The sequence below is a fragment of the Leptinotarsa decemlineata genome, unplaced genomic scaffold (genome assembly GCF_025532065.1).
Source record: "Leptinotarsa decemlineata unplaced genomic scaffold, Ldec_3_MD MMD2_tig00001719_RagTag_RagTag, whole genome shotgun sequence".
Lineage (NCBI taxonomy): Eukaryota > Metazoa > Arthropoda > Insecta > Coleoptera > Chrysomelidae > Leptinotarsa > Leptinotarsa decemlineata.
Genome location: NW_027412569.1, coordinates 6360540 through 6375818, shown reverse-complemented (window position 1 = coordinate 6375818; position 15279 = coordinate 6360540). Strand labels below are relative to the sequence as shown.

Sequence of the window (15279 nt, the reverse complement as noted above, 5' to 3'; positions counted from 1 at the left end):
TGGCACGTCGAAAAAATTCAAGAAACAGTAGAGCTATGCATTTTCAAAAATTCGGTTAATAATAATAATAATAATAGTTTATTAACCATTTGTTAGTACGCTAGGTATATATGGTAGGTCCTCATAGTATAATCAATAAATATCAAATTATTTTTCATCTCGAAAACCGATAGAGAAAAGTAATATAATGAAAAAACGTTGAAGTGGCAACGTCGCAATGCTGAAAATATTTTAGATCGATAGAACAGGTAAGGAAATTTAAGATGTAAGATTCTCAGATAAATCCTGAGATGCATTTATCATAAACGTATAAGCTACCACCGAATTATTTGCAATCGTTAAAATTTCAGTTTTGAAATTCATCATTTCTCAAGTAATACAGATATAAATGATATACTTATGATATAGTAGGAACATGTTGATCTAAGTTTGAGTAGTAGCTGCGTTCTGAATTTTGTTATTGTTGATTATCGAAGAAAAAAAAATCTTATTTTAAATCCTGTAATTTGGCGGAAGAGCATCGATTAAAAATTTTACAATTTGGCGAAGGAGACAGGAATAATATGTTACCTTTTGAATTCAGTATTAGGTAAATTTTATAAATCATAACGTTATTCATTGCGTTTTTCGAATTTAATTGAATATATAAGCGATAATATATTTTAACAGCTTTCATTGACAATTGTTTTGAGTACAATGGGAAACTTTATACTCTGTGAATTCAGTGTTTTCTAATTATGGGAGGAGAAAATACCCAAAAAAGTTCGATGAAAAACTTCGATTTCATTCACAAAAATGATTTTCGTTCTATATTTTACCTTTTATCAAATACCAGCTCTAAATTCATCTCCAGTGAACTTTTGTTTCGAAATTGGAATGTTACACATCCAACGAACAATTATAATAATAATAATACACAACTTTTGCCCAATTGACATCCACTTCATATTATTCAAAAAATAACTATACCAGTTTTTCTCGAAGAAGCGATTTGTTATAGTTTCGACGGCATATTCCAAAAAAAACCTGGAAGTGATCATAACTCGCATAAATCCTCTTTGCTTCGGCGCCTCTGTAAATCTCTCCTCGAGCCGAAACAACGTGCCTTGTTTTGCAAAACGCGTCAGATCATATAGTTGAAAGGGTCTCTTCTTATCGCTCAGCGAAAACATAAAGTATTCTCTGCACACAAGGAATCAATCGGAAGTTGATCTCATTCCGAAACAGTAACCACTTTGCTCCGCTTAATGATGCTCTGATTTTTCATTCGAGAAACGATTCACGAAATCAAGGAGTGACAAGAGACCTTCTGAAACTGCATGATGCTGAACGTGTTTTAACTTGTACTGAAAGGAAACCTATGATAGAATGAAATTTGTATCTTTAAAACAAGGTTGAAATGTACCTTGTTTGAAAAGTTTTTTTCAATTTAAAATATATTCATATTCCTTTCCATTTTCACAATGCTTACTCGAAATGGAAACATTTTAAATACTGAGAAGTTTATTGCAAAACTTTTGTTGAAATGACAGTCGAGTCCTATTTCATTAGTGCGGACTTCCATTGTCTAGTATGATATAAATTGATTTGAAATGCCTGAAAGAATCTGTAAAAAATTAAAAATTGAAAGGTTAGCTGAAAACATAACAATTATATTAAGCAAAAAAACTGAAATTACAATGAAATGAAATAAAAGTAACAACCAAAAAATCAACCAGTTCCAACATCTAACATCAGTAATGAAGAACGAAGAGCCCTGAACGGGCTACGTAGAGACAACACCATCAAGATCTTACCTGCAGATAAGGTAAACGCTACTGTTGTGATGGATATGGATTTCTATGAACAGAAGATCGAAGAGGTGCTTCAGAAAGAAAAATACACGGAGATCGTAAGAGACACTTCTGCATCAATTGGAAGGAAGTTGTAACAGACGTTGAAAAACCATCAAGTTTTTTTTTTTTTTGAAAAATAGAGGTCATCGCTAACACCACATCACACCACAGTAAGCCCCTTCACTTGTATGGACTACCCAAAATCCACAAGAAGGATGTTCCGCTCAGACCGATAATTAGCTCCAGAGATTCAGCCACTCAGAATTCGTCCAGATGTTCACTACCAATAATTAAACCACTGCAAAGAAAAACATCAACTTTTGTTAAAAATTCAAGACATTTGTTGAACTACTAGGGGCAATCGAACTCAAAGAGCAGGATCAACTGATCAGTTTCGACGAGAAAGGCCTCTACACCAACGTCCCTGTCGAAGAAGCACTTCAAATCATACAGAGGAAGCTACCCGAAGATGAGGACCTTAAAGATAGAACAAACTAACCGATACAAGTAATCATGGAATTACTAAGATGTTGTGTACGAAACTGTTACTTTCAACTGAAAGACGTATTCTTTACGCAAGAAACCGGTTATAGCCAATATATATATATATATATATATATATATATATATATATATATATATATATATATATAAAATCTAGAAAGATTAATGCAGTCAAGCTGCTGGAAAATAATTCCATGAAAATCAAAAAATAAATAGATAAGTTCTCTTTGATCATTCCCATATTGATTTCAATTTGAGAGCCACCGGTATACAGCTGTTTCAGCCTATTGGGCATCGTCAGTACCGGGCAGGCTGTCCTCGATTGAAGACAAAATGAGAAAAAACCAAGAAAGTACTTGATAAAAATAGCTGCGTAAACGCAAGCGAAACATAAGTGGAACCACCTATTGGTGTGACACCCACTTTATTTTTTGATTTTCATGGAATTATTTTCCAGCAGCTTGACTGCATTAACCTTTCTAGATTTCATATCAATTCTAGAAACATGTGGATTCGTTTTCCGATGGCATTTCAGGTTAGCTTCCCAAATTTCTGCCACCGCAGTTATCGGTTGATTGGTCAAACCACCAACACTGACATAAAAACTTGGCAAGTTGACATGGGTGTCACACCAATAGGTGATTCCACTTATATTTCGCTTGCGTTTACGCAGCTATTTTTATCAAGTACTTTCTTGGTTTTTTCTCATTTTGTCTTCAATCGAGGACCGCCTGCCCGGTACTGACGATGCCCAATAGGCTGAAACAGCTGTATACCGGTGGCTCTCAAATTGAAATCAATATGGGAATGATCAAAGAGTACTTATCTATTTATTTATATATATATATATATATATATATATATATATATATATATATATATATATAGTATTAGAAACTGGAGGAATGTACGTTGAAATAGATTAACAGGGTCTCTCAGTCAGAAAATCAAGAAAAATCAAACTCTGCTTTACTTTGCCAAGCTTTCGCTTCTAATGGGAAGCTTCTTCAGGGCCTATAATTTTATGAGTTGTGAATATTTTCGCTATTGAATAACATTACAAATCATTCTTACAGTAAAAATGAGCGAAAAACAATAAATTGAACACATGAATTGACGAGAAAGTTGTACATGTATAGGATTTTTTGTGGGTTTGACAAATGCCATACCTTCACATAAATGTAATTTTTCAATGGGTATGATGATTTCATAATTTTTGAAAAGAGTTATTGATTGATACAATTTTCATTATTATTATGTTTTTGATGTAGTTCCAGTAAGTTACTGTATATACTGCTGAGATTATCAATGTCAGTTTTCTTGTTCATACAATTAGAAGACTTATTAATTTCAACCATTTCAAGAAGAAGGCGTTTGGAAATATTTTTTTCTGTTGTCCAACAACGCATTTAGTCAAACTAGCGTAGAGATACGCAACATATGGAAACCTCTAATCAAGCGGAACACGACCAACTCCCGCCAAACGGTCAGCTTCCGCTAAAACGAATGAAGTGTAGAGAGGGAAGAGGGGATAGGTGAAAGCACTCAAGTGACCTATAAATAGTCATATCTCTGAGGAATAAGTCCAGTTATCATCCGTAGCCGATTGTGGATACTAGCAATCGAAACGTCGGGAATTAACTTGGTTTGGAATCTTTTGATTTTTAATTTTCATTTTTTGTTAATAATTTTTTTAATTTTCTTTTCGTGTTAATATTTCGTTTCTTTGATTTTTTTTATTTTTACTTGTATTTTATTTCATTGTAATTTCAGTTTGTTTGCTCAAAATAATTGTTATTCTTTCAACTAACTTTTCCACTTTTTAATTTTTTACAGATTCTTTCAGAGACTTCAAATCAATTTATATCATATTAGAAAATGAAAGTCCTAACTAATGAAATGCACCATGAAATATTGTCAACCACCTTCAAACAGTCGAGTCCTAATTTCTAAAATCAATTTTTTCCCAAAATATCATACCCTCTTAGTCCCCAACAGATTGACTTCATATAAAATTGATGGCAAAAAAATCGAATTTTGCTATGCTTGAAGAAATACTTGAATGAAAATAACTTAATTTGACCACTCATCAATAAATGTTACATTTTTCAATTCTTGACAATCTCAGCCTATTATATAAACTCATTTCCGCCGTTACTGTATTTTTGAAGTTTTGAAGATTTTATGCAAAAAATAGATTTTCCAAAATAAAATTCGACCTGTGCTAGGATTTTCAAAAATATATCCATGGAAATACGAATGTTATTCCATCAAGGGTTTCCACACTAAATAACATCTCAAAATTATCATTTTTGCCGTTCTTCTACAGGGGCATCATTCTTTATGGTATGGTCCTGGGGCAGTTGCCTTTTGTCACAAGTCGTTCGGGTCAAGTGACGTCACAAGAACGTCGAAAAAAACTCGTGGCTCAAATCAACAGAGGACTGGCCAGTGTCCACAGAAGAGCTCTATCTACTTTCTCTTCTGAATTTCGAAGCCTCATGAACAGGCTTTTGGTGGCTGACGCTGCAAAGAGGATAACCGTCAAGGAGCTGGTGGTTCATCCCTGGATAACGGAAAAGGGAAAGAAAATGATCAGGTCGAACCCTTTGAAAACTTTGGAGCCAGTAAGAAGGAATAAGGTGATTTTTTTTAAATTTTGTTTAGGTTTCCAAACTTCTTCAACTGTCGCTATTGATTCTATGAGAGCCCAAAAATATTTTCTGAAAATTTCACTACATATCACCACAGAATTACTGTTCGAGAGAACACTAAATATTGAAGAACACTGAACTTTTGTTTTCATATCCCACCAAAATAGACAATTCAAATAACAAAACTTCCGACACAACTAAATTTTGGTACATACCTTGGGATATTTTTTTTTGTTTTCCGGTAGCTTTCTAGATTTTTCTGGAAAACGATGAATTTCATCAAAAGTATACCTCAGGCAAAACTTGAAGATCATAAAAATATCTACAAATATGATTCTGATACTTCGTCTCTTAAGAAACATCATTCCTAAAATATCGCCATTCTAAAAGTGGAAGAAGTAATTTATTTTTGTCTGGAAAGAACCATTTCGATTTCCGAAATATTTTTTTCATTCATTTTCTTCTCAGAGCGAAGCCATTTAAGTGTAGTTACCCTTTCCTTCCTTCTTCCTGATTAGTACTATCAAAATCAGTACCAAAAAGATCGATGAAGCAGATGATAAGTTGATCTTTGGAATGATCTTCAGATCGATCTATTTTTGTTTTTTGAAGGATGAAACACAAGCATTACAGAAAAATACTTAAGGCGCTTTAAGTAACAACTGATTTTTACAGTAGTTTTTTCAACTAGCCAAATATTTCTCAGCCCTCATTGTTGTTTAAAATTCAAATAGGCTTTTCCAAAAAAGTTGAGTTGAAATTTCATCAATTTTCATTCCCGATCAATTTTTTTAACATCCCTCCATTTTTAGATCATCATGGAGATTGGCACTTTGCTCCAGCTAGATTCTAACGCTGTCAACTCGTGCATCTCCCAAGATCCCTTGGGAAAAATTGGCGGTATGTTCAACATACTCCAAAGGAGATATCAGATGAGTCAGCTCACTGGAGACGGAGTTACAAGAGTTTTGCCTTCTTTGACACTTTTGGAACTTGCTGATCTCACGAAAAATATCGGAAAAGGTATGACGAATTACTTAAAAGCTAAGTTTCAGGAATAAAGTCAACGCCTGACCTATTTAACAATATTTTTTATAATTATAAAAAAATATTGAACAAACTCATCAAATATTTACAGGTCAAAGTATTGATATTTTGCCCATACAGTGCATTTCTTTAATGTCCCCCCCTTTTATTTTTCAATATATTAATGTATGAATACTTTACTTTGAATTGAAATTGACAGTTGAAACTTTCAAGATGGCGACTGGACGCCATCTGGAAAAAAAAACTTAGGAGAAAACGGGGTCTTGTGGCACATCACTTTGAAGCTCCTGACGAATACTTCACAACCCTAGAATATGAAGTGAATATCTTTACCTACTACAATATGGCGGAACATTTAATAATTTCCTGAAGACAAACACATTAATATCGATATTTTTAGAAATATTCCTTTTTATCTACCATATGGCAATTTCAACAACCCGATGAGGTTTGCAAAGTAGTTATGTTTTGTTTATAAAAATGACAAAAAATGTCAGTTCGACAATGAACATCATTGTTCAGTTAGAATATTCTCGTTTAGTTATCGGTTTTACTAGTAGAAAGGTACCACGTCAACAATCTTTAAAATGATCAACTCTCATACATTGGAAGAAAAAATTTAAGCGATTTGTATTTACGGTGCGACGCGTATCTTTCGCGAGACCGAAAGCCACACATTGCGTTGATGGCGGCAATACTAGATCGGTATGACGTTTCCAGTATAGAGCTGGCAAAGTCGTACAAATATTTTGAAAAGGTAATGGAACAAAACATTCTAAATCGCAAACCCAAATATTACCAACTCTTCGAAGCTCTGCCAAGCTACGAAGAGGAAAAATACGATCCAGATTTCGACGACCTCCCCTCGGACGAAGAAGAAATCCAAGGTAAAAATATGCCACAAAAACGAGCGGCCACTCCTGAGCCCCCCGTTGAAAAAACAAAAATCCCGGCTACTGAAAAGGTACAAACTCAGCAGCCGAAGAAGAAGAAGACAAAGAGTGACCGAACAAATCCTGGAAAAACCGATGACGGCGCGGCCGGTACGTCACAGGTACCGGATAAGCCGGAAGTGTCTAATCCGAAGACAAAACAGGTAGCCCAAAAGGATAATCCCCAAAGGTCGAAGAAGCCCTGGCAACAAACCTGGGGGAAACAAAAACAAAAAATGAAAAACCTCCGCCAATAACCATGCGAGCGAAGGATAAATGGAAAAACTTCAATACGATCACCGCCGCGCAGAATATCAACATATCTCGGGCGGTGAACACAAATGACGGGATTAAGGTTCACCTTAAATCCATAGAGGATTACAGGAAGGTAACAAAATCCCTTGACAAAGAAAAGATACCGTACCATACTTACTCGGTACAAACCGAGAAACCGTTAAGAGTCGTTTTCCGGGGAGTCCCAGAGGCCCTGGAAATAGACAATATCAAAAAAGAATTGCAAGGAAAAGGATTTGAAGTCATTTCCATCGCTTGTATGAGCAAAGCAAACAAGAAGCCTATCCCCTTCGTATTAGTTTTGGTCCCTAGAAGCCAGGCTAACATATACGAAATTAAAGACATTCAAAATGTCCGCGTTACCACAGAAACACAAAGGCCACGTAATAGAGCAGGACAATGCTACAGGTGCCAGAAGTTCGGACACACACAGCGGAACTGTAAAGCAGTCCCGGCCTGTGTAAAGTGCGCCGGACGGCACTTGACAAATGAGTGCAAAAGACCTAAAAACTTCCCGGTGCGGTGCTTCAACTGCAAGGGAAAACATCAAGCTAGTTTTCACGGGTGCCCAGAACGCCCCGAAAATAAGAAAAAGGCCTCAGATGGTCCTACAGACGAAAGACAGCCCCCAAACCCGAGGACAGTCGATCAAAATAGAGTAAGAAGCGGAATCTCATACGCGAGAGCCGTATCAACTAGAGAAAATTCCTGCAACTCTCCCGAGGGTCTCCCAACGACCCTAGGGCTGCTGCAGGAAATTCTCACGAAGTGTCCGGTCCTGCAAGCCATGCTTGCCGGAAATAAATAAAAAAGAACATGTCTTAACGACAAAAAAGGATAAAAGAAGACGCTGAGACTTCTGACAATTTACTACAAGCTACAAGAAGGTGATAGAGACTTGTCCCTATCACCCTAACATAAGGAAAAAAAACATTGAACTAGACTAAAGAACAATTAGTTGAAAGGGTAGGGGGCCTTGGGTTCGGACACCTGACTTAAAAAAAGACGGTTCAGGAGACCGAAAGGATTTTCAATGAAAGTTTTCCGAATGGTTCTATGTGTGGAAAATATTTGAGGAACTTGTATTCAAATTCACAACTACCGGTAGTATACATAACAAAAAGCTCCCAAGTCATCCATCGATTCCAGAAGAACAGCAAGTGCAAATAATTGATGAGATGGTAGTAAATACTGAACAGTCTACTTATTTCGTCGCGAATGTTTGTGAGGTGTCTCCTTCTACTGTGTGGAGACGAAATTAAAATGGTACACCAATTAACTGAAGATGACCTTGATCGAAAAACAGAATTCTGCGAAACCAAGACGGAAACCATTGCAAGACATCCTACCTATCTCCACAATATTTTTTTCAGTGACGAATGTATATTTTTCAAACTGCAATGTTCACAGACAAAATTGCCGTTATTGGAGTGACACCCACCCTCACGTTTTCCGGAAAACACATACCCAATATCCAAAAAAAATTAACGTTTGGGCAGGAATATTGGGAAACCATATTGTAGGACCTCTATTTATTGATCAAAATGTAACAGGGGAACTATACTAGAATATGATGTTGTTTAAAATTCAAATATGCTTTTCCAAAAAAGTTGAGTTGAAATTTCATCAATTTTCATTCCCGATCAATTTTTTTAACATCCCTCCATTTTTAGATCATCATGGAGATTGGCACTTTGCTCCAGCTAGATTCTAACGCTGTCAACTCGTGCATCTCCCAAGATCCCTTGGGAAAAATTGGCGGTATGTTCAACATACTCCAAAGGAGAGATAAATTAAAATGGTACACCAATTAACTGAAGATGACCTTGATCGAAAAACAGAATTCTGCGAAACCAAGACGGAAACCATTGCAAGACATCCTACCTATCTCCACAATATTTTTTTCAGTGACGAATGTATATTTTTCAAACTGCAATGTTCACAGACAAAATTGCCGTTATTGGAGTGACACCCACCCTCACGTTTTCCGGAAAACACATACCCAATATCCAAAAAAAATTAACGTTTGGGCAGGAATATTGGGAAACCATATTGTAGGACCTCTATTTATTGATCAAAATGTAACAGGGGAACTATACTAGAATATGATGGAAATTACTGTTGACCCTCTCATCACTAAAATCGTCGAAGAGAATCCTAATGAATTCGATATGAATATTGTATTCCAAAACGATGGAGCACCACCACATCACTCCAGACAAGTAAGAAACTATTTGGATACTACTTTTCCCGGTTGTTGGATTGGCAGTCGAGGTCCTACAGAATGGCCAGCCCGCTCGCCAGACTTGACACCTTTGAACTATTTGTAAGAGGCTATTCGAAGCAAAAGGTTGGCGAAACTGAACCTGCTTCAATATTGGATAAACGGCAGGGAATAATGAATATTTGTAGAGATATTGACGTTACTGTGTTCGAAAATGTTCGGAGTGAAATTTTGGATATGCTGTTCACATGTCAAGAAGATCAAGGCAACCATTTCAAGCATCTTCTGAATTGACCTCAAGCTTATTACCTCATATTATGTAGTTAAATGTCAATGTATTCAGGCAATTATTAAAAGTTCCGCCAATTTGTAGTAGTTGAAGATATTAACATTATATTCTACGGTTGTAAAGTATTTGCCAGGAGCTTCAAAAAGATGTGCCCCTTTCTCATTAATTTTTTCCGAGATGGCGCCCAGTCGCCATCTTGAAAGTTTCATCTGTCAATAAAGTATTCATGCATTATTTCATTATCCCAAATTTCAATTTTTTGTGTTGACCCGTTCGAAAAAAAAGGGGGGGACATTTAAGAAAAGCACTGTATAATATTTGGTTAAATTCGGTAAAAAACCATTGAAAGATGATCATCCTTCTCGAAGTATTTGAGCAGTACCAATAATAAAAAGTACTTTATTCAAGAAAAGAAGATATACACCGCCAGATCGTCCACTTACAAAAACTCCCCGAGTATGATGCCGAATCGAAATATTGATTTCTGTACTCCCAGAATGATCAGACTCGAAAAAACGCTGAAGCCCGTTATGAGTTCGCCTAATGAGCAGATTGCGAAGAACAAGCTTCAACAAGTAAGTCAGTCAATTTCTTATTGGACAACAATTCTTTGATAAAAAGTAGAAGTGGAACTTCTGGTGTAGAAATCCACAACAGGCACTTTTCCAATCATTAGAAATGTAATATTTGAGTTTCACTAACCATGTTGGCGTCTTGGGAAAAGTGATCACTTTGGAACAAGTTTATGGATCCACTTTATTACAATTTGATGAAACCGATGACCGTTTACAGCAAATGAAATCGAAGAAGGATCCATCTTCCCAGAAAACCAGGCCAAATACTGTACAGACCACCAGCAACCAACAAAAAAATCGGCCTGCTTTAGATTACAGAGTCATCAAGTCCCCCAGCTTGAGAAGGAAAGCTTATTCTGCTACTATAACTCCTAAATCGAATCGCACTTTCTCCCCTGGAGGGAAGGGGTGTTGAGAAATCGCCCGTCCCCTGCAGGAGAGAGGAAAGTCAGAGAGGAAGTTCCGAAGCCAAAAGAAGCAATCAAAGTTTCTCCAGAAGCGGTACCGAAGCCGAAGAAGGATGTGTTAGAATTGCTGCATTTGAATGGTGTGAAAAAAGTTGGGGTGCCTCAAGGAAGTAAGCCGATGCTGGCCCAAAACATGAGGTGAGAATAAAAATTATTATTTTTGTTTTTATTTACTGAATTATGATCTTAGATCATACATTCAACAGTTGAGGAATATTTCATTTATATTTTTCTGCAATATAAGCATCTTTAATCATTTTGTTAAATTTGTTAAAATACAAAATAGTAAATTGAATGAAGTATATTTCTAGGGGAAAAAAATGTTTGAAAAAGGAACGTTTCGGCTTTCTACCTCTCCATCTTCGTATAAAAGAGTGGATATCTTTAAAAAAAAGAGCAAATTATTTCCAACAGGAAGAAGAAAGAAAGAAAACAATTAATTTCTAAATGAACTATTCCCAAAGATATGTAGATTATGCGAAGATATAACTTTCAAACACGAACTGGAAGAAAAATCCCCCTCGAAACAGTTATTTTCGAATGAACATGAAATTACATTCTCACAGATTTTCACATTTTTGATTACATGAAGATGGAGAAGTAGAAAGCCAAAACCTTTCAAAAAAATAATAGTCATTAGTAAGTACTTGAAAGAAACAAACAAACACTTCTACATCAGTTAGCATTGATAAAAGTGAAGAATACCCTAATTTTTTTGAAAATTTCGTAATTTCGAAGTGAATTCGTACATTTAACGGCAATTCAGTCAACAAAACAAACTCCAATTCATTATTGGATATTTATTTATTTATCATTCATTGATAGAATTTTCAAACATTTCATTGGGAGAAAAGTTGAAAAGAATTCACATGAAGATAATACAGAAATTTCCTTGAAATAATGAAATTATGGTTGAGAATGATACTTTGAGAACAAATTCAATAATGGTCATTCAGTTTAAAGTTTGAATATTTTTTATTTTGATATTTTGTTCAGTTTCATCTATATATCTTAATTAGCAAAAAAGACAGAAATGCGAAAAGGATATTTTCTAGGAAGTTTTTAAGGAAGGTGAAATCTTTTTATTTTGGACAATTTCAGTGAAATATAAAAACAAACAAGTTTTAATAACTCGTTGAATGATTATGTTGATCACTGTTTTTTGGAAAATTGAATTTGAGAGATAGAGTTCATTTTTGCAGATGCTTTGAGCTGCAAAGTTTGAGTCTGCACAACAAACACATTATATATATATATAAAAGGTTTTTGGGTTTTCATAAACAAGTACCTAGTTGGTTCCTTATAATCTTTAAAAAATATTCAATAGAGAATCTGAAACGTTTTTTCTCGAATCATCTGATTGTCAAAGTTTTGCAAAATTATCTCATAACAGTTATCAAATTTGATTTAAAAAAAATATACCCGAGTGTGGACTACTGTGATATCAGATCCTTATGTGAAGTCCATCTTTTCTGCAAAACAAAATAGGTTATTTCATGGCCAATCAACTGATTTTTTTCGATATTTCTGTAGGCAGGATCATCCTAAAGTCCGTCAGACAGCTCCGGAGAATATCCGATGTAGATCTGAACAATCGCAAAGCAGAAGACGTCCAGTTACGGGGGCGCTTCAACAAATACTGGAGAGGTCGTTGAAAAACGCAGGGTGAGTCAATAAGTTGAAATTTAGGAAGGAATATTAGACTGCTTAAATTATTCCTAAAACGATAACCGTAAGTAAACTTCTAGAGTGACGCTGAGCGAGGGCAATCCAAAACCTGTGGATAAAATAGGAAATGTGAGAAACATTCATTACCACCAACCCCAGTTACCTAGCAAACATTGGGAAAGGTCACCTTTAGCATTCGGAGATAGCAGTTCCCGAGCTGTAACAGGTAACATTTTGTTCTCGGTCATTTCCTAAACAACTCTGGTTTCAACTACAATTTTTTAGCACCCCACACCCAAGTCAGAAAAAGCACCATCTATGATCCTATTGCCAAGTCGATAGCGGACTACGTCACCAATAACGTTCCTGAAAAATTACATCAGGTAATAGTTCAATTCGATTTTGATTTTGGGGCAGAATTTCAACGAGACTTTGTCTTGATGAAAATGTTAATTCGTACCTAATTGAATTTGGGTATACTTCAAGAACTTTTCCACAATGCTTGGGTTACGCATATATTTGAAAAGTAATTGTTTAATATATCCAATCTGAGATGAATAAAACTCTGGTGTATTTTGTGATTCGACTTTGTTTTACAAAAGGTTATCTGGAAAACGAATGAGATAATAACAACTTTTTGAATACGTCAATAGATGGTGCAAGAATCGAATTTTGTGAACTTTACAAAGCCATATTGAATACCAGTATATTTTGCAATCTCACATTTACTTCTATGCCAAAACTTTGTTGAGCGTTAATTGATGTTCGCTTATTATAACGCCATCTGTGATAGGAGTCCGACTTACAGCTTGTCAAGTCTAGGAAGAGACTTAAAATTATCTCTTTCTCTCTCTCTCTCTCTCTCTCTCTCGTTCTCAATTCTTCTAACGAACGCAAGTCTAGTGGGCGGGACCATAACGGAATTCAGAAAGCTCTTCCTACATTTGACAAGCTGTATTTCATTTAATTTCCTTGAAGGCAAATTTACATTTGTGTATAGAAATAGTCACATAACAAATACAAGACTCAATAAAATATTTTACATTGAATCAAAACAAAATACTTATTATACAACAGTTAAAATTTTGTAACAGGGGCCAAACCATCCAGACCCACAGCTTCATGAAACAAGAAACTTGATGAGAGAGTAAGAGCAGGACCGTAGCGAAAAGAAAAACCAGAGGAGGGGGGGGAATCCAAATTTTCCCAACCCCACCAGCAAAATTTTCCAACTTTCGAAAAAATGAAAGCCGAGTGATTAGTTACTATTATAATATATTCATTTTCTTACTTAGCAATCCAAAGATTGGCTGAATGCCTATGCCCGTTAGGGTATGCACAAACAAAAATAAATTTTGGTGATTTCAAAAATAATAATGGGAATTATTATACTTTGGACCAACGTCCTTGGTCTCTTACCATATCCACCATGTATAGCAATATTCAAGACAAATGAAAGGAAACAACACTTAAATAATATTGTGCTCATTGTTTTCTACTATTATTTTTTCTATCTTCACGGCCCGAAATTTTCCAACTTTTCCAAGTCGAATAAACAGCGAAAAGATGGCCATTTTGTAGAATTGTCAGTTCAAAATTTGTGGACTGTTCAGGACTGTTCTCTTACTTGGGAGAAATTTAACTTTTTTGAAGTTTTCAAACAACTCAGAATTTCAAAGTATGGGATCCCCAAGTTATGCATGTTGGGAAATCCCAACCTTGTCCTGGTTCTTTCCCTTTCCTTATTACCTCTCCCTTTCGTTTCTCTCATTTCAATTTTTTTTAAATTTTTATTCATTTTTTTTATTATTTTTTCTATCTTCACGGCCCAAAATTTCCCAACTTTTTTCGAAAAGCAGGGGGAGAGGCTCCCTCCATCCCCCCCTTGGCGACGGCCCTGAGTGGGAGAGAATGGTTTTCGTTTTTTTTTTTAATAATGTCCGGAATATTAAAGTCATTTATCTGGTTGGCATTCATACCATGATGTTCTAGGTTGGTGTTTACTTCATTTATGTTTTCGAAAACATAGAGAAACTTCAAAAATGAAGAGTACAGGGAAAGTCTGAATACAATATCTTTGAACAGTTCTACAGAACATCATGTGTGGGCTTCCTAGCAGTAAGGTATACAATTTGTTTTTGATCGAAGAAAACGTCTGGGAACAGTTCCGATCGGAGTTCCCCCAGAAGTAAATGCTGTATCTCAAAATATAACATCATTAACTAATTCTGATGTAGGGTGGATCTAATATCATAAGAGAGATGCGCTAAATATGGCAGTTTTGCATTCAATAAAGAGACATTGCTTCAAGATTTTATAGATCTACTTGCAAACCTCTTCATTAAGAAGGCTGTGGGTCGAGTATATTTGACAAAATAATTTCGATGTGGAAGTATTTCAAATATCACACCAGGGTTTTATTCATCTTGTCAAATTCCATGTGGTGATACTTACTAGTGTTCGTTTTCATTTCAGTTTCCTTGGTTTAAAAAATGAGCAAGAAAACGTCTACTGGAATATAAATAGGATCGCACGTAAATAAGAATCATTGTAAAATAAATAATGAAATGTCATAGTGAATGAGCTATTTTATTTCTGTCATGTCAATAAAAGGAATCGGTTACTTTTGTCTGGAGAAATTTGAAACAATATTTTCATCAAAATCTATCAGTTTGATTCAAATTCAGCATTGGTGAAAAATCATTCAGAAAACAGACAACAATTTGTAAAAATTGAGGGTGGTGAAAGTTCTACACAATATTACGTGTGGTGTGCCCCAAGGATTTATAA

At 35.4% G+C, this 15279-nt stretch overlaps 2 protein-coding genes across 2 annotated transcripts in view; both read left to right on the top strand.

Moving 5' to 3' along the window:
• LOC141479876 (MAP/microtubule affinity-regulating kinase 4) overlaps window positions 1-10771 on the top strand; it is a 264246-nt gene extending 253475 nt beyond the window's left edge. Inside the window, exons 5-8 of the mRNA XM_074176392.1 lie at window positions 4669-4981; window positions 5806-6016; window positions 10188-10354; window positions 10572-10771. Coding sequence (XP_074032493.1) covers window positions 4669-4981; window positions 5806-6016; window positions 10188-10354; window positions 10572-10769 — 889 coding nt within the window. The 3' untranslated portion in view covers window positions 10770-10771. The remainder of the gene's footprint in view (window positions 1-4668; window positions 4982-5805; window positions 6017-10187; window positions 10355-10571) is intronic.
• On the top strand, window positions 10771-15069 carry LOC111501796 (uncharacterized). Its single transcript, XM_023159406.2, has 5 exons — window positions 10771-10959; window positions 12355-12486; window positions 12570-12715; window positions 12775-12872; window positions 14965-15069. Exons 1-5 carry the CDS (start codon window positions 10940-10942, stop codon window positions 14983-14985), a joined length of 417 nt encoding a protein of 138 aa, XP_023015174.2. The 5' UTR covers window positions 10771-10939; the 3' UTR covers window positions 14986-15069.
• Window positions 15070-15279: the final 210 nt, after the last annotated feature.

Coding starts and splice junctions, on each gene's coding strand:
- LOC111501796 (XM_023159406.2), top strand. CDS start 10,940: ATGCTGGCCCAAAACATGAG. Junction 12,487..12,569: donor AGGTCGTTGAAAAACGCAGG/GTGAGTCAATAA, acceptor GTAAACTTCTAG/AGTGACGCTGAGCGAGGGCA. Junction 12,873..14,964: donor TTCCTGAAAAATTACATCAG/GTAATAGTTCAA, acceptor TTTTCATTTCAG/TTTCCTTGGTTTAAAAAATG.